The sequence below is a fragment of the Notechis scutatus genome, chromosome 13 (assembly GCF_049901735.1).
Source record: "Notechis scutatus isolate UNSWTSFEM ecotype Mainland chromosome 13, rNotScu1.2, whole genome shotgun sequence".
Taxonomy (NCBI): Eukaryota; Metazoa; Chordata; class Lepidosauria; order Squamata; family Elapidae; genus Notechis; species Notechis scutatus.
The window spans coordinates 6,361,460-6,384,829 of record NC_142021.1 but is presented as its reverse complement, the minus strand read 5'-3'; the positions used below and the strand labels follow the sequence as shown (position 1 = coordinate 6,384,829).

General features: G+C 43.2%; 1 protein-coding gene across 1 annotated transcript in view; it reads left to right on the top strand.

The window, feature by feature from the left end:
• The window catches only part of DGCR2 (DiGeorge syndrome critical region gene 2), a 41,556-nt gene that overhangs the window by 9,323 nt on the left and 8,863 nt on the right, over positions 1-23,370 (top strand). Inside the window, exons 2-6 of the mRNA XM_026686666.2 lie at positions 10,664-10,786; positions 17,847-17,972; positions 20,622-20,832; positions 21,945-22,021; positions 23,138-23,314. Of these exons, the coding sequence (XP_026542451.1) occupies positions 10,664-10,786; positions 17,847-17,972; positions 20,622-20,832; positions 21,945-22,021; positions 23,138-23,314 (714 nt within the window). The remainder of the gene's footprint in view (positions 1-10,663; positions 10,787-17,846; positions 17,973-20,621; positions 20,833-21,944; positions 22,022-23,137; positions 23,315-23,370) is intronic.

Here is a 23,370-nt window from a genome sequence, read left to right as displayed (position 1 = left end):
TAATATCCATACAGGTAATTATCATCTGATAAGGATGCCCAATTCTAGGACTTGGATGAAAAAAGGAATGTTTTCACAGTCTTTCAGAGGTGTGTGTGTGTGTGTGTGTGTGTGTGTGTGTGTGTGTAAAACCAACATAAGTTTAGATAAACCATCTCTGATTTGGGCATTTATGACAGCCTTTTCTGGCTAAATTATAGGTTGAACAAAATTCCACCATCACTTGGTGGACGTTAACATAACCCTTAGAATACTGCATCCAGTTTTGGTCACCACGATCTTAAAAAAGATGTTGAGACTCTGGAAAGAGTGCAGAAAAGAGCAACGAAGTTGATTGTTAGCTGTAGGCTAAAACATATGGAGAATGGTTGCAGGAATTGGGTATGTTTAGTCGAAAAAAGGACTAGGGTGACGTGATAGCACTCTTGCAATATTTGGCGGGCTGCCACGAAGAAGAGGGGGTCAACCTATCTTCCAAAGCACCAGAAGGCACGACAAGAAACGATGGAAACTTATCAAGGAGGGAAGCAACCTAGAACTAAGGAGAAACTTCTTAAAAGTGAGAACATTTAACCAGCGGAACAACTAGCCTCCGGAAGTTGTGGATGTTCCATCACGGGAGGCTTTTAAGAAGAGATTGGACAGCTACTTGTCTGGAATGGTATACGGCAGTGATGGCTAACCTTTTTGGGCTCCTGTGCCAAAAATTGTGCGTGCGCTGGAGCTTGCGTGCTAGCACCCAGAAGGCAATGCGTATCCCCCCACACCCTCTGTGCATGCATGCACAATCCCCCCTCCTGTCCCCCTTCCACCGCCGCCCCCTTACCTGCACTGTGCCCCCACAGCTGATTTTCGGTCAGCGTGAAGCCCTTTTCACCTCCCAGAGGCTTGAAAAAAGCCTCTGCAGGCTTTGCAGGCGGAATAATAGGCCTGTTTCATCACTTCCGGTATTACAGGAAGTGACAAAATGGGCCTATTATTCGGCTTGCAGAGGCTTTTTTCAAGCCTCTGGGAGGCTGGAAAAGGTTTAAAACCAGATGAAAATCTGCTGTGAGGCATGCGCATGCTCAGTGAGGTAAGTTTACTTGCCATAGGTGCCATAGGTTCGCCATCATGGGTATAGGGTCTCCTGTTTGAGCAGGGGGCTGGACTAGAAAACCTCCAAGGTCCCTTCCAACTTCGTTATTAAGCTTGCTAGTTCTTTAGGATTACCACAAAATCTGTTACCGTGTTTTGGGCATTAGTAATATTGGAAAGCAATCAGTGTCTCTCATGCTAATTAATAATGGCTTTCAATGAGAGAGAAATCTATTTTTCTTCTCCATGCTTCTTATAGTAAGATTAATAGGACTTGAACATTGTCTTATTTAATGACCAATGTGATCAAGGCAGTTCATCTTTCATCTATTGAGTGTGCAGATTTTTTTTTTTGAAACTATTACTGCTAAGGGCATATGCATATTTTACATGTCCCTTTCAAGCGCTATTAACCGAAGAGTCAGAATTTTTTTTTTTAAAAAAAAGGTTAGTTTTGTAAAATATTAATTTACAAGGCACCACCACTGGGCCTCTGTTGTCTAGGGTCATTGTCCATTTTTTAGCAAGTCATACCCATTGCTATTTAATTGCATTGCCCCACTGATGCATAAATAATCAAGGATACCTAAAGGAGGTAATTTAATGTTAAAAATCATGTGTCTCAGCTAATAATCACCTGCAGGGCTGGCTGTTGCAGGGAATAATTAAAACATTATTTCACCCTTGTTTTTTTTTTTCCATGAATCTTAATATATTTGGCTTCTGGTTTTATTGCAGCCATGTAGCATAGGATGCTCATGGTGGCTTGACTGACACCCAAGCTACTGGCTGGAATTACAGTTTCCCTGCATCTTTTGATCTGCAGCTGCTATAGATTATTTTCTGGAGGTGGTAGATGCAAGAAACTGTGGGCGTTTCTTGCCTAGAAGAAAGGTTTTGTTACTTGAGAAATCATTGCAAATACTTCTAGCATTGCTGGTCTTCAGGTGATGTGCTAATACCACTCTATAAAGCCTTAGTAAGACCCCACCTAGAGTACTACATCCAGTTTTGGTCCCCACACTATGAAAAAGATTATAGAAAGACTCTAGAAAGAGTGCAGAGAAGAGCAACCAAGATGATTAGGGGACTGGAGGCTAATGGTTACAGGAACTGGACACGGCTAGTCTAGTGAAGAGAAGGACCAGGGGAGACATGATAGCAGTCTTCCAACATTTGAGGGGCTGCCACAGAGAGGAGGAAGGGGTCAAGCTATTTTCCAAGGCACCCAAAAACCAGACAAGGATGGAAACTGAACAAGGAGAGATTCAACTTAGAAATAAGGAAAAATTTTCTGACAGTGAGAGCAATCAACCAGTGGAACAGAAGTTGCCTTCAGAAGTTGTGGGAGTTTCATCACTGGAGGCTTTCAGGAAGAGATTGGACTGCCATTGGTCAGAAATAGTGTAGGGTCTGGGCAGGGGGTTGGACTAGATGACCTACAAGGTCCCTTCCAATTCTGTTAATCTGTTAAAAAGGTTATGACGTGGATTGCTGGCCTGAGGGACAGGAGATCCGTTGATCCTGGCGAGGAAACCAGTGAATCCATCGGTGCTGTTAACCCATCCTAGACTAAAAATTGACTGACACCATTATAACTTTTCTTCTTCTTTCCTTGCTTTAAGCTGCTCATCTCCAACTTCTGCGCACAGGTAGATTTTGGGAAACCAGTAGAATCAGTTTGTTTAGAGGAAACCCTGCCTTCTAACAAACTGTGCCTGTGGTGAAATTTATTTATTTATTTTCCCTTTAACGTTTTCCATATGATGCAAAGCAGAAACTGTCTTGGGCACTCTGTGCATCTTAAGAGTTTCTCCGCCTCCGGAATAAGATGCAAAAGCATCGCAGGTGTTGCCTCATTTATCAAAGCAACGGACGGCAAGGTTGGTCTTTGGAGGCAAGAACCAAACGCAGTTTCCGCTTTAGCACAACGGCTTCGGTTTTTAGTTTTGAACCATGCACGAGGACAGAATCCATACACTGAAAAAAATTGCAAAAAAATAAATAAAATAAAATAAAACTGCATTTTGCAGTCGTCCAGTAGCCTTTTTCAAGGCGGTCCTGAATCCAGCTGGTGGATTTGTCTCTGAGAAATATTCCCAGGACTAAGCGAAGCCTTGGTTTAAGCAGATTTGGACCATTGCCCAGGAAGCTTTGTTCTGGCCACCCACACAGTCCCTCCGAAGGCAGGTTGTCAGTTCAGTCTCTCCCTCTTCCCTCCCCCCTTTTTTTTCCTGAGCAGAAATCCAAAGTCACACCCTCTCCATTTTGGCAACCTGCCTTCCCGATTAACCAATTTTCCTACTCTCATGTACGCTATGGAGTCAGCAAGGAAAAGCGAAGCCAGTTGGGTGTCCTTAAATCAGGACACACAGACTTTATCTGAGTAGCCGTTGAAGGAGAACAAAATGAAAAGAAGCATTTGTTTTTATTTCTATAAATAAAATAAAATAAAATGTCTCTGGATGCCTTTGCATCTTTGCAAAGCAGCATATCCTTAGGACTGAAGAAAAGAAACCAGTGCACAGAAAGGGTGAATCTACGGAGAACGTTTTAATTTTCTGGATTTAAACTAAAACAACTGCACAGGCAGCCTTTCGACTTAACAACAAGTTGGTTAAGTGACCAAAGTTACTGAAAATAAGGGACTCCGTTTTTCACACTTATGACTGCTCTGCAGCGGTCCCCAAGGTCGTGTGATCAAAATTCAGACCCTTGGCAACTGACTCGTACTTATGACAGTTGCAGTCTCCCTTGGTCGTGGGATATCCTTTTGTGACTTTCTGGCTGGCAAAGTCACAAATGTAACAGCTGCTGTGATTTGCTGAACAACTGGGGCCAGAAAGTTTGCAGAAACTCACTTATCAAAGGTGGTAAGTCAAGGCCGGCCTGTGTTTAGTTTACTCCTGGCTCACCCTATTTTCGTTTTCTTACGATAGCCTTTTTAATTCAAGAGCTTCCCTCCCCTCCTCTCCCTCGCTGTCTATCATGTGGCAGTGATTTTCTAACCTACCAGTTTTGTGAGTTGTGTCAGCTGTTGGGGGGGGAAGAAAGTTTGACGTGCCAAGACTTTACATGGAGGAAAAACTAATGTTGATTTTTTTGGGTGTGTGTGTGTGTGTGTGTGTTCCTGCATTGCATAACCAGCAGTTTTATTTTAACTAGGAGAATTTGTGTGTTTTGGGTGTTTGGGCGAAGACGGGATGGGGAAGGGATTTCTTTTCGTAACTGGCATTTTAAGGAAGCTTGGGGGTGGGGTGGGAGGGGGAAGCAAACAAACCCTCCGTCAACCCGTGAAAAGACCTCTTGTTTAAATGTACTAAGCCTTCAGTGGCCTAAAGGGAAGCCAATGAAGAATTGCAGATTCATTCGCCAGGGTAAAAATATCCTGATGTTCCGCCAAAAGGGACTCATCTATTTAGCTTCTTTGTGTTGATAATGCTGGCGCTTGGCGTTTGAGACAAAAGAGTAAAATTGCAAATGCTGAATGGGACCCAGAGGTTGGTGGGATGAGGCTGGGTTCAAATTTGCCTCGATAGGCATAACATTTCAGTAGCTCGGGTTGCCTTGCTGAAACAAATCCTGAATCGTACCTGTTGATCTATGTATCATTAGGAGAGTATTTCTCAACCATGCTAACCTTAAGCTATGATCTAATGCAGAGGTACAGGCCTGGTTCCCTTCCTAAATCTGTGTTTCTCAATCATAAGCAACTTTAAACTATGATCTAATGTGGCAGTACGGGCCTGGTTCACGCCTCTAAATCCGTGTTTCTCAATCATGGCAACTATTTAAGCTATGATCCAATGTGGTGGTACAGGCCTGGTTCACCCCTCTAAAGCCCTGTTTCTCAACCATGGCAACTTTAAGATGTGTGGCCTTCAGCTCCCAGAATTCCCCAGTCACCAGGAAGGCAGTGAGATTATAGTCCTCAATTTACAGAAGTTCCCTTAAGGTCAGTTCGAAGTTACAACAGCACTGAAAAAAGTGACTTAGGGACATTTTTCACCCTTAATGACCATGGCAGCCTCCCCACAGTTCTGTGATTTACATCCGGACGCTTGACAACCGACTCCCAAAATTTACGTTGCTAAGTGAGAAATTTGTTAAGTGAGGTTTTTCTTCCCCATTTCACGAGTTTTCTTACCCCGTGTGTTACGTGAGACGCTGCAGTTGTTAAATTGCTTCACCTTGGTTGTTAAGTGAATCCGGTTTCCCCATTGGCTTGTCAGGAGGTTGCAAAAGAAGATCACGTGACCTTACCCGGGGGACACTGCAGCCGTCATAAACGTGAGTCATCACACGTCCAAATGTAAATCATGTGAACCACGGGGCTGCCGCATCGGTCATAAGTGTGGAGAAAAAAGGCGTTTCTTTAGTGCCTTTGTAGCTTTGAACAGTCCTCAGAAAAACTCTCACACAGCCTTTTAATAACAGTTGCTGGAATTCCATTCTTCATGTTCAGTTTCCTCTCTTACTTTCTGAGCATTTCTGCATGGAAAAACAAGACCATCATTTGCACAAACAGATGTCATTATCCAAGTCATCGGTGTGAAGGACACACGTCAGCTGCCAAGAGCTTTTGAACGACTAATGTTGCGTTGAAGGACAAGCATCATCATAGTTTATTCAGAAGAACACTGGGTTATCCCACTTGTTCCTCTGTTTATATATATTTTTATTATTTAAAACCATAAGTATGCAACACAGTGCAACCGTTTTGGCATTACATTTGCCATACATGCAAAAATATTACTAGACCATTAACATTCATATTATTGATACAATATTTACTTTTTAATTCTATTCATCCTGGTTATTTTTGTTCCAATCTTCCCTTCTTTTTTTTGCAACCTGTGATGACCCAGGGTGGGATACAAAATAAACAAAGTCATATAAACAGGTGAAGCTCCTTTTATTCCTTCAACGTGGCTTCAAAGCTCCAAATATCCTTGACTGGAGACAAAAAACTCCCCCCACAGTTACAAAAAGAAGGAAATGCCGTTTAAACTAAAAATGCCGATAAATTATAAATAGCAAAAACAACACAAACCACACTGAAGCAATCAAGGGAACCAGGCAAGATAAGGGCTTGAAGACATCCACAGATATTGGAATACACACTGGGAAGACGCCAAATTCAGATAGGAACAGACAGACTAGAGATATTTTCACACTTTGTTTCCAACACTGGCCCATACGCATGACCGTCCTTTTAAACAGCTGCAGCCCATGAAGAGGATTTTTGCATTATGCAATACGTGCAAGAGACAAGGCAGAATGTAAAATAAATCTCTTTGCTTCCTCACGCGGGCTCTTTTGAGTGAGTTCAGGCCTGTCTTATATAGGCAAAGCTGCAATTGTCTTATTGACAAGAATCTCTATTTAATTCTTACTTATTTCAATTGTTTGAACAATTGTTTTTCAGTTGTTCTATTATCAGGTTGTGAGCCACCCAGAATTGCTTTAACTGTCAGATGAGCAGCATTTAAATTTAATAAAAGCATACGTAGGTTGAACAAATGCATTCATAAATTAATGTAACACATAAATATAATGAATTAACCAGGGTTTGCAAATCAGACTAGCTTTTGTTTTTGTATTTTGGCTGAACCTGTAGTGTGAATCAAACTTTTTTTTATTACATGCTCAAGTTTAAAGGTGATGCTTTCTTGTATTTACCTTTAAGAGATAATATCTAACCAGGTCGTGGGGTAGTTTGTCTTCAAATCTCAGGCTTTTATCACTGTGTTACTTAAGCATTTTGGAAAATGTCTATTTTGAGTGCTCACCTCTTGGGGATTTGAATTGGTTTATGTCAATCATGGGGGGGTCTTAAAGAATAGAAGAATAAACAGTGAGAAAGGAATACAACAATGTTGGCTTAATCCGGTAATATTAACTTTGATATTATCTGTATCTGGACCAGGTAAACATCTGGCAGCTATTCTTCTTATTAGAGATAGTCTTATATGCTGATAGATTTGATAACAGGATCGAAAGAAAGCCAAATGTAATAGGCAATTTTAATTTAGGATGTTTATAGCTGCAATCTGGAACTTGCTTTTTTGTTTTGTTTTTGAGGTGGAAATGAACTGGGTAACAGTGAGACAGTTACCTATTGGAGTAGGATATTACTTTATTATTTCAAAGCGAATTGTTAACATCTCATGCTACATTGTACATGTTTTAGTGTATAAATAAAATTGGAGAAAGCAGTCCTGCGTAATCTTCGGAGGAATGGTAACAAAAAATAAACCAAAAATCTCCACCCTAATTTGGTTTTCTGTGGCAAGGCTGAGGATTGACTCCTTGTTTGTAATTCTTGAGAACAGTTTTATTTCCAAGATGCTTCTGTTGTTCAATATTAAGTAGTAGACCGCTTGCAGCTGGCTTAATTTTTTTTTTAACAAAAATGCGTTTTCTATTTTCTGTCTCCAGAGCAGTGTGTGCAAATCTTGGCTCCAAGTTCTTAGCAATTGCTACGGAGAGCGGTCTTAATTTATAATAGCCCAAAACCAGAAGGAATCTAATCTGGTAGCAGTTTTTTCTCGCCATTATGTTTTATTAAAAGGCATAACTTTTCATGAGCTACAACTCACATCCTCAGGTGGATAGAATAGCTAAGCTGATGTAAGATTTAAATGGGGATGAAATAGGGAAGAGAAAGGCGGATGCAGGTTAACACGTGAGCCAGGTTTTAAGTGCCTTATCAGTTAAGAATTGCTATGCATTAAAACCCCATTTCAGATAGCCTGAAACCTTTTGCTGTGAATCCAACAATCTTCTGGTCAATGGTGCTGGTTAAACACAGGTAGTCCTAGACTTACGACCATGATTGGGCCCCAAGCTTCTGTTGCAAAGCGGGGCAATTGTTCTGCGAATTTTGCCCCATTTTATGACCTTTCTTGCCGCTGTTGTTACGTGAGTCATTGTAGTTGTTAAGTTAATAACCCGGTTGTTAAGTGAATCCAGGACTATCTGTACTCATTTTTTGGCCTCTTCGTGTGTCTGATGAAGCCAGCTCCTTCTGCTTCTTAGCAGACGTAAGACAAGAAAAACTGTCTTGATGATAGAAGGGAAAGAAGTTCAACTTATGAAAAGTTTTTGTGGTTGTTGGCTCAGGATAGGCAATTGGGATAGGGCCTGGAGACATGTTTGAATTAAGAATAACAGAATAACAGAGTTGGAAGGGACCTTGTAGGTCATCTAGTCCAACCCCCCCCCAAGCAGGAGACCCTACACCATTTCTGACAGTTGGCAGTCTGGTCTCTTCTTGAAAAACTCCAGTGATGAAGCTCTCACAACTTCTGAAGGCAACTTCTATTCCTTTGGTTGATTGTTCTCCCTGTCAGATAATTCCTCCTTATTTCCAGGGTTGAATCTCTCCTTGATCAGTTTCCATCCATTATTCCTTGTCTGGCCTTCGGGTGCTTTGGAAAATAGGTAGATCCCTCCTCTCTGTGGCAGCCCCCCCCCAAAGAACTTCTGGGGGTGCTGCTTTGTTGACCCATCTGTTCATAAAAGGACTGGCTGGACATAATCTCAGAAAGCATTCATTCATCAATGATGACATTTCCTTCCAGGAAGTTGTCTACACTCTGATAAGATCTCTATGAGGCCCAAAGGCCTTGTTGGAAATAAATAATGATGCTAGCATTTTACTTAGCAGAATGCCAACTTCCTCTTGATTTTATTTTTTTTAAATAAGGCATTAAAATAATACTTTTTTTTTTCCTCAAGTCACAAAGGACAGGAAATCTAGTGAGCACTAAAAGAGGAATGTGGAACACATCATAGTGTTGACAAAGTGTTACCCAAAACAAAGCAATCCATGTAATGGCTTAGCTGAGTATATGGACCCATTAGCAGGCCAGGATAATGATGCAATTAAGTGTCACAAGTCCCTCCTCAATTACAAAGCCCTTGAGAAGGGAGGGTGGCAATTTCAGACTAGCTACTCTCTTGACCAACTGACACCACAGTGTTTTTTTTTTAAATAGGAAGATAATAAGAATAAAAAAATTGCTTGTAATTACCCCCAAAGAAGATGCTGTGGCTTGAATGACCACACCCTGGAAGGAGTCACGCTGCCTGTGTCATAGGACTTAACCCTTCCTGTCATTTGTCCCCTGTGACATTATTTAAGAGAGTAACCTGATCTGCCTTCCACTCTGGACGATGTGATTATTTTGACCTTGTACTGTGTGTCCTAAGATTTGTGCGGTACAATATAATGATTTTTGGAAAGTGAGGAGTGTGCTGTTTTGATGGTCGTGTAACACAAGAAATCATCTCTCCCACAGTCTTGAGTTCTTAGCTGTCACTATAGCCTACAACCTGACTTTTCCTTTTGAGTAATAGTGTTAAACAGAGGAGGCCTATTTTTTAAATTTCTCCCAGTTGACTTAAGCTAGCTTTCTGCTTGTGTTAAATTTATATTTTCCCGACAAAGAAATAAAGGGAGACTAGTATGGATCTATTTCAAGCTATTTAGCTCGCATCGAATTCGAACCAGATTTGAACCAGAAGGGTACAGCTAGCTGACAAGAGCTAAATAGCTTGAAGTAGATCAATACTAGTCTCTCTTTATTTCTTTGTCGGGAAAATATAAATTGAACACAAAAATAGTTTGTTGCGAAAGCGACTGCCCTGCGAAGGCTCCTGGGTTGGGGCTGAAAGGCGAAAGCAGAAGCAGAATGCTCCATCCCATAGTTGGGTAGACCAGGTTGCCCCTGATAAAAAATCACTTTAGCTTTCTGCTTCTTAAAACACTTCATATATGATGCTAAGACACTCTTCTTGCAGAATATCAATGCTTCTAGCCAGGTTCCCCACTGCCCATTTTATCTGTAATTAGGAAGTAAAATTCATTCTGCCTTTATACTGTGTATACCAGGGGTGTCCAACCTTGGCAACTTTAAGACTTGTGGACTTCAACTCCCAGAATTCCTCAGCCAGCAAAGCTGTATAGTAAGGGTCATGTGTATCCAAATAAGTTTATTTGGTTTTCTGAACTGAAATGGTACGCATTAAAAAAAAAAGCATGAATTTTTGTCTCAAGCTTAAACAGCTATTGATTGGCTCGGCTTCACATTTTTGCCCTGAGCTTCTGATGGATTCTTGAGGCAAATGTTCCCTGGATATACGATGTATAATGAAACGGAGGAGAGATCTTGTGAAGGCGTTAATCCTGGAAAGGTTAATAGTAGCTATTGAGCATCTTTCCTGCAGATTTGGTGTACGGTTTTCGTCTGCCCTAAATTACACACTCCACGTGTTTGCTTGCTTTAAGTGCAGATCCATTTTGGGAGCCAAAGTCAATTGCAGCTTTCCTTGATCCTTGCTTAACGGGATTCAGAAGAGCCATCTCTCATTTGGGGAGTGGGAGAGGAAGAAACCCAATCAAAACTTTCTCCAGTAATGCAGAGATTTGACATTTCTCTCTCACCGCTCATCCCAACCACGGGGAAGGACTTTCAATTTGAGCGCACTAGCTCGGAGCCAAGAGGGATTTTTTGGGGGGGGTTGTGGATGGTATTTTTGGATTTGGAAGCTTGAGCAACCTTCTCCTCATCTTTTGCAGAGCTGCGTTGCATCCCCGGGCAATTCACTTGCCGTAGCGGTTCAGTCCAGTGCATCCCCTCCAAGTGGCAGTGCGATGGGTGGCCCACCTGTGAGGATGAAAGCGATGAAGTTGGCTGCCCAAGTAAGTGCCCCCCCCCCCCCAAAAAAGAACACAGAACGGAAAGCGTAGAGTCCTAGGGCTGGGAGGGGCCTCGGAGGTCTTCTAGCCCAACTCTTGTTCAAGGCAGGAGACTTTCTACAAGGGGTGTCAAACTCAAGGCCCGGGGCCCGGATCTGGCTGGCGGGGTGCTTAGATCCGGCTGGCGGGTTGCTTAGATCTGGCCCACGGGGCCTCCCTGAGAACAGTGAAGGACCGGCCCGACGTGCCTCTGCCAGCAAAAACTGAGGTTAGGAGGGCCACACGAGTCCTCCCAAGCTCCGTTTTCTCTGGCAGAGGGCTGTGGGAGGCCGTCACAGCCCAAAACAGAGCTCAGAAGCCCGTTTTCTCGGGTAGAGGGCTCGGGCCACCACAGACACCCCTAACACGAGTGATTTTGAGCTTGCCACACCCCCTGGCCATGCCACGCCCCCAGGTCAGGGAGGAAATAGAATTATATTGTCTGTCTCTCTTTCTTCCATCTTATCCAGAAGCTTTGTGTCAAATTAGTTTGCAGCCGGGGAGCGTAGGATTCAGATATCCTGAATGTGATTCCCCCCTGTAAGCTGTGGTCTACTCCTGAAAAGCATTGCACTTCGAAATGCGGTAGTTGTGCAGCTGAAAAGTATTTCTGTGTTGCTTGCTTACTTTAGGTTAGCGTGTGTTAGCTTTTATTTTCTTGTTTAAAAGTTTCCTTCTCAGTTTTTACATACCTACATGTACATGTACGTGCTTGAATAAGGAAGTGAGGGCAGGATAAGTCCACGTGTCCACTCCTAACCTCTTGTGGGTTTCGATACCACACACTCCTCTAATCCATAGCCATTTTCTTGATGTACTGGAGAAACACTTTGGGCAAGTTTATTAGCCATTCCAGTCAGCTCTTCCTCCCCTTTCCTCACCCCAATTTTAATCAAGTTTAACTCTTATAGTTGTATTCTTGGTTTTGTTTTGTTTTTGTTTTAACAAGGGAAGTCCCCTGCCTTCCCGAGGCCAAATAATATCCACAGAATCTCTTCTGCTCCAAATGGCTGACCACTGGGTGTGTTTTCTGCCCTTCGGAGGCAGGAAATGTGAAAAGTTTGCATAAGCTCCAAATCAAGATTAATGGTGCTTTGCAAGCCAAGAACTCCACAAAACTCAGAAAAAAATAAAGTCCCGTTTCCAGTAAGTTCTTGAACTCCACCCACTAAGATAGGTGGGATCCCCATAAATTTTAAGTATGGTCTTCAGCGGCAAACCACTGCCCACCCCTTCTCTCAGATCCAGTGTAAAATCCATGGAGATGAATCAAAGTTCCGCTTCATAGAAGCGCAGCTGAGTTATTATTATTATTATTATGTTTTTAAAAATAAATTGCCTTTGACTGAAGCTGAAAAACCAGAAAGTTGAGTAAGATTAGCAGAGAGGAAGACTGCAGAACAAAGTTTCATATAGTCAGAGCGGCCAACAAGATTACGTAAGACGCATCTCTTTAAAAAAAACAAAAACTTTTCAATTGTTTTTTTCTCCCAATCTATACAAACTAAAGGAGACAATTGCTGTTGTTGTGGAGACGTTGTGATATTCCAGAATGATGATTTTGTAGCCCACCGTCGCTTCTCTTGCAGATAGATTTAGTTGTTCTTCATTGAACCCCTTCAGCATCTCATTGGAGATCCAATTTGCTGCATTTTCTCAGCCGAGCGAAGATCTTCAGTCGTTTTTTTTATACAGCCTCTTTTCTGCTCCTCTGCAGCCCAAGAATTTAATCTACTCTTAACACAGCCGTCAAGTGACAGTTTCAATCTCCAGCCCGCGTTTTACTGGCTGCTCCCAGCCTCTCTCTCAGTTACATAACTTTTCTTACAGTTGAGCCTCAAATTCCCTTACAGCATCTCGAGAACCAAATTAAATCAAAGCTTTGTAGCTACAAAGCCTTTTGGGGCCCTGAAGAAAATTCTTTGCCTTTGCCTCCAACTCTCCTTTCCGTTTCTCTCCCCAACGCCCCTAAACCCAGCGATTTCCAGATCTTTGATCTCCTGCTCTGAAAGCTCACTAATGCTCTCTTTCTTGATCGCATACTTGGCATTGCTGGAAGGATTTATATGCAACAGGCAGCCTCAGTCACATGCACGAAGTAAGGATTCGGCTGCTTTGGGGGAACGAATCGTTTGGCCAGTTCCAGCAAGAACACCCCAAGCTTTCAAAGCCTCAAGGCTGGGTATTTCTAGGGTGGGTGTGTTTCAGGAGTTTCTCAAGCTTTTTCAGCCCGTTGGAAGCGATGGGTTCTCTTTTGTGCGCACTTGGCAACGACACTGTGGAGCTGCTGCGCGCCCACCTGCAGTCCAGGAGCTCCTGCTTAGAACCTCCTGCAGAGAATGACATTTCTCTCTTGCAGCTTGTTGTTTAGAAGAAAGAGAAGTGGCTGTCAGGAAGAGATACTTGATGCGTTGCCCTGGGTTATTTAAAATTTATTAAATCTCCTCTTCTTCCTCTTCCTCTTCTTACTCCATCCTAGGCTAAGCACATTGGACTACAGGCGTACACCACAGATCTTGGTCTGCAGCTACAATCTCCACATCCTTCCATTTAACATGGGTATTTTTCAGATCTTCCCGAAAAATTGGCTCATTATTATTACAATTAATTCCTTCCTTCCTTCCTTCCTTCCTTCCTTCCTTCCTTCCTTCCTTCCTTCCTTCCTTCCTTCCTTCCTTCCTTCCTTCCTTCCTTCCTTCCTTCCTTCCTTCCTTCCTTCCTTCCTTCCTTCCTTCCTTCGCGTTTTGACTAAACCCGAGTTGGCTGAGCTTACACAAAACGTTAGGTCAACAAAGGACTGCAAACCACATCACAACAGCTCAACATGAAATGTGATTTAGGGCTGTGCAAAAAAAAAGAATGTTTGGAATCTGAAATATTTTGATGTTTAAAACAGTTTGCTTTTGGGCTTGGGGGTGTTTCGACTCTTTGAAGGCTTTCCAGTTTAATGGAGAAGAACCTGCTTCAACTTGAAGCCATTGTTTCAGCCTCCAAGGAAAAAGTCCCAACCTCAAAACATTCCCACTTCGTGAATTTTCTTCGTCTGTTCCTAGCATGAATCCAGCTATAGGTCTCAAATTTGTTTTCCTCTGGAGCCTATGCTAGTTTGAAATACCTATTAATACCTATTAATAAAGGAGAATATTTGTAGCTCAGGTTTGATGTGAAGGATCCTTGGTGCTCTCTCAACTTGCTTGTTTTCTTGCAGTTGTTTCGTGACCCAAATAGGTAACATCATCAGTGCAAGAAAGGAATGGGGTCGGGTGGCGGGGAGGAAGAGGAAGAGGGTGGGGGGAGGACTGTAGGGTCCTTTGTGCTCTCTTTTTTTTTGTTTCATCACAGTTTATATTCACACAACAGATTATGCAACAAGAAGTGGGGGAAAATAACAGAATTCTATGAATGTTTACTTCAAAAATAAATCCCATTATGCTTATATATTTATTACTGTGTACAAGATTATACTCTAAATGTAAGCATTGTTACAGAACAAAACCTGCAAGCCCTTTTTTAAAAAGGAAACTTGCTTAAATGAGGATTTTAAAGCAAATATAAGTAAATTCCCAGGTTTCTACTCAATCAGACTGCGTCCTCATTTACTTAAGATAACAAAAGAGTCCAGACCTTGAAAACACATACTTTCCTTGAAGTTAGATATTCACTCTGAGGTCCTCAATGTCAGTGAACAGATTTTGAAGGACAGCAAAGAAGAAATATTTAGAAAGTACAATTGTTAGGGTCCTTTGTGCTCTTTGAGCTTGCTTGTTTTCTTGCAGTCGTTTCATGACCCGAAGTAGGTTACATCAACTGTGCTAGAAAGGAATGGGGTTGGGGAGGGGGAGGAGGAAGAGGAGGACTGTGGGGGTCCTTGGAGCTCTCTGAGCTTGGTGGTTTTCTTGCAGACGTTTCATTACCCAACTAGGCAACATCATCAGTGCTAGAAGAGAGTGGAATTTGGGGGACGAGGGGGAGGAGGAGGAGGAGGAGAACAACAACTATGGGGTCCTTGGTGTTCTCTGAGCTTGGTTTTTTTCTTGCAGATGTTTCATTACCAAACTAGATAACATCATCAGTGCTAGAAGAAAGTGGAATTTGGGGGGGGGGAAGGGTCGGAGGTGGAGGAGGAGGAAGAGGAGGACTGTGGGGTCCTTGAAGCTCTCTGAGCTTGGTTTTTTTCTTGCAGACGTTTCATTGCCCAACTAGGCAACATCATCAGTGCTAGAAGAGAGTGTAATTTGGGGGGAGGAGGAGGAAGAAGAGGAGGAGGAAGAGGAGGACTGTGGGGTCCTTGGTGCTCTCTGAGCTTGGTTGTTTTCTTGCAGACGTTTCGTGACCCAAAGTAGGTAACACTATCATGCAATAGGCTGATGAAGTTACTGAAGGATCAGATGATGGAATGCATGTACAGAGGAGGCCCTGGGTATCAGAGGAAGGGTCCTATGTGGAGATAGGATCCAGCTATGGATGGGATGGACATGAGAGGAATATGAATTCTGATACATTTTCTACTGTCTTCATTTCTGTGCCTTAAGCAGCCTTGCTCCTTCCTGTCCATCTCTACAGAAGGAGAGAGGGTGGGGGGTTCACGGGGGATTTTGGGTCATGAAACATCTGCAAGAAAACAAGCAAGTTTAGAGACCACCAAGGACCACCCCCCTCCCCATATACCTATGCATGCAATACGTATTTGCAGTTCCACATTTTTTGACCCCCTGTTATCTGGCTTTTTTTCTGCTGAAGGAGAAGACGCAACAGCAAAAGCTATCTCAAAGCCAAGGAAATATTTGGTAGATCCTCGTTGATATCAGGGCTGCTCAGATGGGGGAAAAGCCAACACAGTCCTAGACTGCATTAACAGAGGGCTAGAATCGAGATCATGTGAAGTGTTAATGCCGCTTTATAATGCCTTGGTAAGGCCACGCTTGGAATATTAAATCCAGTTTTGGTTGCCACGATGTAAAAATATGTTGAGGTTCCAGCAAGAGTGCAGAGAAGAGCAACAAAGAGGATTAGGAGATTGGAGGCTGAAACATATGAAGAACAGTTGCAGGAATTGGGGATGTCTAGTTTAATGAAAAGAAGGACCAGAGGTGACATGAGGACAGTGTTGCAATATCTGAGGGGTTGCCCCAAAGAAGAGGGAGTCAAGCCACCCTCTAAAGCCCCTGAAGGCAGGACAAGAAGCAACGGGTGGAAACTAACCAAGGAGAGAAGCAACTTAGAACTAAGGAGAAATTTCCTTACAGTGTGAACAATTAATCAGTGGGACAACTTGCCTCCAGAAGTTGTAAATGCTCCAACAATGGAAGTTTTTAAGAAGAGGTTGGATAACCATTTGTCTGAAGTGGCGTAGGGTTTCCTGCCTAAGCAGGGGGTTGGACTAGAAGACCTCCAAGGTCCCTTCCATCTCTGTTATTCCATGTTCTATGTTCCAGGGAGTTATTCTTGAGGAACTCGGGGTGAGCTGCAGATGCAGAAAAAACGTACAGTTTCAGGGCAACTTGAGCTCTTGTTCCAACTCTTGTTATTCTGAGAAATTTAACTCTGGCTCTGCTCAGCTCCTCCGTGAACCGCTAGAAACATTTCCCTCTTTCTGCAACCGATCGTGGAAATGAGAAGAAATTGTTCTTGTTTTGCAGGGCACGTGTAAATAAGTCAACCCACTGGTAGTTTCCAATCCCCTTCAGTGATGCTTCCCTTTTTTTGGTGTGTGTGTGTGTGTGTGTAATCCTACGAGTTAGTGGCTTTTACAGTCACTCATTGAACTCTATTCCTCATTCTTTAGAGATGGTTTCGTTTTTAATTGTTGAGGTCTCCATTGTTTTGAGTTCTTCATCCTAGCCAGGCAGTTTCGGTTGGCTGCTGCCCCTGAGCTAAATTTTGCAAGATCCTTTATTTTCCCCCCGGTGGGATTATTATTTAATCTAGGGCTAAAAACTTCCTGCAAACATCATTGTTATCTTCCAGCTATCTCCCTTAGGTCTCTGTCATGGTTCTCTGTCCCATCTGAGACGATGGGATGATGGCATCTAGGACGGGTGGGCCTCAACGGACAGCCCCAATTTCTGTTGCTAATCGGGACAGTTCTTGAGTGAGCCTTGCCCCATGTTACGACCTTTCTCACCGCAGTCATTAAGCGGATCGCCACAGTTGCTCAGTTAGTAACCCAGCTGTTAAGTGAAACCAGCTTCCCCATGGACTTGGCTCATCAGGAGGCTGCTAAAGGGACACTGCAACCATCATAAGTACGAGTCGGTGGCCGTTATCTGAATTCTGAGCACGTAAACCACGGGGGTGCTGCAAAGGTTGTGTTGAAAGTGGTCATAACTCCCCCTTTTTTTCCAGTGCCATTGTTAATTGGAATGGTCCCTGAACGAGCTGTCGTAAGCCAAGGACCCACCTGTACAGTTTTTCAAGGGGAGGAAGGGCCCGATAATTAACATGGCATCTAACGTTGAAAAAGTCTGTCTCAAAACCTCTTAGGAATACCTCGATAATACATAGGTTTCTATCAGCTGATTCTGTCTCTCTTTTATTTGGATCAATCTACCTCTGCGGTCTTTGAAGTACGCGCCCCCCCCTGGTTTTGAGCCAAAAATTTTGCTGACTCCAGCAGAGTGATAAAAATCATGTTAACATCCAGCTAGCAGTTTGCATGTGTTCCCTTTTTATCTCCATTATCACATGCTACTACTAACAAAAGCCAAGGTATAATAAGAATCCCAGTGCAGAAGAAAACAACACGGGCAAAATAATTTCGCTTTTTTTTTTAATCAAAGAAAGAAGAACATGAAGCGAATCTCTAACCTTTGTATTCAGGCCCCTTTGTGTGTTTTCATGACTCAAAAACACAAATCATAGGCCTGTTTGAACGTTTGAATAATAGATGATTCTAAATTATTTTCTGGGGAAAAAAACTCATGGTTAAATTAAAGTGTGGTTAAATATGGGGGGGGGGGGGGGGAAACACACCTGTTCATCATCCTTGCTTACCTGAAGCCTCTCGTGCTTACCTTTCTCCTAGACTATACAGGGGACCAACGAATTTATCATGGGAAGGAAAATGTGGATTCCAGGCACAATCGCGGAAGAGGAGGGGACACGACAAGGTTCCACACCATCAACATGGCACAGCCGGTTCGATTTAGTAGTAAGTTGCAGACTTGGAAACAAGAACCAGATCTTGAGGGCATGGAGAAGAGCCTTGAAGGACAGGGAGAAAGAGCTTGTTATCAAGGCAACGGTCGGAAAAGAGGGGCTTTAGCCTAGACCAAGAAAGTAATATGAGAATTCAGTCTCAGACAAGCCCCTCCCCAGTTTCCTAGATAAAGGAAAGGGGAAAGCATAATTAGACTTTTATTATAGTTGCTATAATAGAAGCCATCCTGACCTAGATGGTGTTGGTTTCTTAGTTTGGACCACTTGGTAGGCAGTCCAAACCTTCTCAAAAAAGAGCCGTGATGGTGCAGTGGTTAGAAAGCAGTGTTGCAGGCTAATTCTGCTGACTGCTGGCTGCCAGCGGTTCGATCCTGGCTGGCTCGAGGTTGACTCAGCCTTCCATCCTTCCAAGGTTGGTCAAATGAGGACCCAGATGGTTGGGGGCAAGAGGCTGACTCTGTAAACCGCTTAGAGAGGGCCGTAAAGCACTGTTGAACCAGTGTAGAAGTCTTAAGTGCTATTGTTATTATCAGCATGGACATTTGGTTTAGGGCAGGATTATCCAGGTCTGGCCACTTTCAAGACTTGTGGACTTCAACTGCCAGAATTCCGCTAGGGAATTCTGGGAGTTGAAGTCCACAAGTCTTCAAAGTTGCCAAGGATAGATATATCTCTGGAGGTACGGAGGTAGGAAATGGATGGTCCACTTTTTGGTGTACACTTGGATGGAATTGATGGAACAGTGTCCAAGCCACTGACGTAAAAGTGGGGAAAAGGATAACAAATACGTATGGGCAAGCAGTCTTCATTTAGCAACTGCCTCATTTAACGACGCTTGCAGTTAACATGGGCGGTGAAAAACTTAAATGTGTAACCAGTCCTCACATGGTCTGTAAAGCCAAGCCAAGCCGATGCAGGTCATAATCCTTTTGACTTAATGACCGCTTTGCTTAACGACCAAGTTGCTGGTCGCAGTTGTATTTTGCTAAACACACCCATACCACCTGTACGTGCGTCAGTTTATGCAGCTATGTATCCTGCCACTAGATAGGAAGAAGTTGCTTCTGACTTTGTGATCAGAAGTAGTTGTGGAGGCTCTACTGTTGCCAGTATGGTCCAGAACTCATCCCTGGTCAAGACTGAGAACGTTACTTCCTTCCTACTTAACCTTAAACAAAACCTCCAAAGGAAGCAATTCCAATTAACTTTCCTCAGCAAGATATAGTGAACCGTTCTTGCTCTTCAGTCTTTTAAGGTTGAAAATAACCCCCACACACACTATATATTTTTTTTGAGAGTATAAAGCTTAATGCAGCTTGGCCTTTCTCCAAAAGATGTCACAAGCCGTTTTCTTCTTTGCGCCTAAAAGCTTGAAAACGTCTTCAAATGAGAACATCCATCTCACTCTGATTCCCGGAGGGAGAATAATATACCTAGAAAAGGAAAGGATTATAGAATCACAAATGTTGAAGCTGCTCTAAATTCTGAGTGGAGGTTCAACCTGAAGGCTGATGTGTTTTTTTGTCAATTTAAATCCATTTGGAATGGGTGGGTTGTTGCTTAAAAAGAACCTGGCTTTAAAAAAAAACAAAAAACAAGAAGCGAAATAGACACACGGAAAAGTAATTTCTCCCAAATCAAACCATTGATCCATCCACCCGAGTGTCAGCAGCTCTCTTGATTGCTGTACATAGCAATCCAGCCAGGGCCTTGCCTGCAATTAAACCAGCAATAGTTTAGCACGAGAATGAAAGATTGATTTTGATTTGCCAGGAAAGGTTTGGAGTTGCTAGAAGACGAGCAGCTGCATCTCGCAGTGGCCTTGTCCGTGATCATCCCAGATAGAGCCTGCCTGTTTTCATTTCAGGCATTTTGAATATAAGCGGTTTTAGAATGATGTTCTTCCTGCATTGTGTTCAGGAAGAGACTTTCCCCTCCCAAATCTCTTCCTTGCTAGATTTGAACTAAGGCTAATGCGCTGTGTTTCTCAAGGGTGGGTGGACTTCCAACTCCTAGAATTCCCCAGCTGGCATGGAGTTGAAATCCATCCATCTTAAAGTTGCCAAGGTTGAGAAACACCAGCCTGACGTCTTTAGGAATCACTAAAAATATGCATTTGTGTGTGTGTGTGTGTGTGTGTGTGTGTGAGGTTTCCAAGTGATGAAATCCATTTTAAAAGAAAAACCCATCTTCCATCTTCCAAAGTCCATCTTGCAAAACAAATTCTTTTATTTAGGAAAGCATCAAATTGGCAAAGCCCATGGTAATTCTGGATCGAACACAACCTGGAATTACCCCACAATGTTACAAGTTAGAAACAGCTCCCCAAAAGTCACATTCTCCAATAGAAGTAATTCAACGTTGCTTGATGTCATAAATCTCCACCTCAAGGGGCCTAATTACCGACAGCTCGGTTTCCCACGGGAAGAAGAACCACCTAGCCTAAACAACTCTCTCTATCTCCACTCCTCCCCACTTCCCTTCCCCCATGACTGCCACAGAGAAAGTAAGAAATAGAATGTATACTAAGCCTAACTAAAATGGCTGCACATATGTCAAATTCAGGCTTGACATGTGTGTGTGTGTTGAGGTCCTAACTGGGTGGGGAATTCTTTTCCCTTCTCTCTTTCATGTTTCCTAGGGAAATGCCCATCAGGTTGGCACCACTATGAGGGCACTGCCAGTTGCTACAGGGTGTACCTAAGCGGAGAGAACTACTGGGATGCTGTGCAGACATGCCAGAAGGTGAATGCTTCCTTGGCCACCTTTACCACTGACCAGGAGCTGAAGTTCATTCTGCAGCAAGAGTGGGACGCTGAGGAGAAGACTTTTGGCCGGAAAGATCAACGCCGGTGAGTGCGCGCCGAACATCCGCATTTCATTTCATTTCATGAGCCTCTGTGGCGCAGTGGTTGGAGTGCAGTCCTTGAAGCTCCCTCTGCAGCCGGCTGCCTACAACTTGGCAGTTCAAATCCCACCAGGCTCAAGGTTGACTCAGCCTTCCATCCTTCCAAGGGTAGGTCAAATGGGGTAAAATGAGGACCCCAAATCATTGGGGGCACGAGGCTGACTCTGTAAACCGCTTAGAGAAGGCTGTAAAGCACTATATAAGTCTAAGTGCAATTGCTATTTTGGGGAAAAAACAACAACCACTTCAGGTCTTTTGGGATGGATGTGTTCCATTCCTTGGAGAGGAACTCCAAGGGTTCTATTGGAGACATTGAGTTTTGCTTCCGGAGCTGCTGTTGTCATCGCCAGCATTTTATTTGTCAACATCAAATGGTCATCTTACCACCTTACGTTTGCTTGTGCTTCCCTGCTATGTGGTGACAGACAGCCATGAACTGTGTGGAGCAGGAATGAAGGGGAAAATGCTTGGGGGAAACCGAAAGTAAATGCCGTATCTGCTCAAGAGGCTGCCTCAAGGTCAGCCAACTGGAAGAAGGAGGGGGCCGCCTGCCAAACTGCGCTGGGACTGACTGTTATGAAAACGCCTTACCTGAAACCTGATTGGTTACATTGGGGTGGGCAATGAAGGATAGTTTAGGGAAGGAAAAGTAGAACTTGGGAATTTTGGCAGGCGATTCTCAGTTCTGGCTTTGCAATGCCACATACATTTGATCTCTAACTATACCTTCCTCAAGAAATGGAGCCATTTCTTGTTTCTATTTAGAGGCTTTTAAGTTGTGGCAGGTTTGACGCAAACTTTGAACAGGTTTAATTTTGCCCACCTCACCCATAGATATTTAGGATTGAGCAGTGGGTCAAAGATATTTACGTCCTCCGTTATACCAGAGGGGAGATTGGATATAACAATGAACCCTTGGTGCAAAATTTGAACCTGTTTTGTGTGGATTTTTTTTTTTTAATTGCATTAACTTTCTCCAATGCAATTTTATCCTCACTGAAGTGTTACAACTTGTCTTTTTTTTTTTTTCCCCTCCTCCTAAATTTCCAACGGAAGGTTTTGGGTTGGATATCAGTTCGTCATCACCAACCGGAACAATTCTCTCGAAGGCCACTGGGAAGTTGCTTATAAAGGCAAGTCTCGAAATCTGAATCTTTGGGCTTAGACTAAAATCAGAACTGTGTTCATGCAGCTAGAATGCACTTTATGTCTCCTCATATATTGAATAATTTCCTGATACATAAAATATGAAAGACCTTCATACGAACTTCCAGAGGGAATGGGAGGCACACCCAGAATTTGCAGGAAAAAAAACAAGCTGTAAACCTTAAGGGAAGTGAATTACAAAAATGCATACACTAGAGAAGTATGAATAAAATTATTTTGCCTACTAGGAGAAATGCCAGGCTCCCTAATACAAAAGCCAAGTGCAAACTAGATAATGTATCAATGAGTGGACTCCTTGTTGCAGACATTTCACTACCCAGCTAGATAACATCATCAGTGCTGGGAGTCAGGTGGAGGAGAAAGAGGAGGACTTGAGAAGTCTTGATCTTTGGTGCTTTCTGACATTCATTGTTTTCCTGAAGACCTTTCATTACCCAGCTAGGTAACATCATCAGTGCTGGAAGGAAGGAGGGTTTGCTGTCTGCTTGTAACTCCCTTCTAACATTGATGATGCTCCCTAGTTGGGTCATGAAATGTCTACAAGAAAGCAACCAAGCTCGGAGAGCACCAAGGATCCCACAGTCCTTGTCGTTGACGTCGTCCTCCACCACCACTATCACCACCACCAAATCTTTCTAGCACTGATGATGTTACCTAGTTGGATCATGAAACGTCTGCAAGAAAACCACCAAGCTCAGAGAGCAGCCAAGGACCGTTCATTTCAACCCTGAGCTACAAATATTCCCTTCTATTGGGTATCAATAAGTGCCAGGCTCAAGCAGCCAAGAACAGTAATTTCTTCAGAGTGGTTTCTTCATTGTTTCTTGCCTGCAGACAGGAACCTTACCAGATTAAAGCCCACATCTGCATAACTATTAGTGCCAGGTTAGGAAGAATGCCCGCCTGGCTCTCTTCCTGTATATCAGGCTGAGTTGCTTCTTTGCTCCTTAAAAAAAGACACCTCCCTTGTGTGATTCAAGTCGAATCAAAGCAGCGTGGATCGATCTGTTTAGCTTTTTTTGTTAAGGGTTTTTTCCAGCACAGCGTGATCCATCCTCTCTTCCTCCATTTTGTCACTTCAGGCTCATCCGAAGTATTTCTGCCCCCTAATCCTACATTTAGTACCTCTCTCTCCAAAAACGAAAACATCCTCTGCGCCCAATTTCAATGCTCCCACTTCCCAATTCTCCGGCACCACGGTTTTCACAGCTGGTACGCTGAGAACTGCTATGAAAAATCGTCCTTCCTTTGCAAGAGAAGTAAGTTAGTCTCCCCCCCCACCTATTGATCAATCTGCTGGATCAAACACATCAGA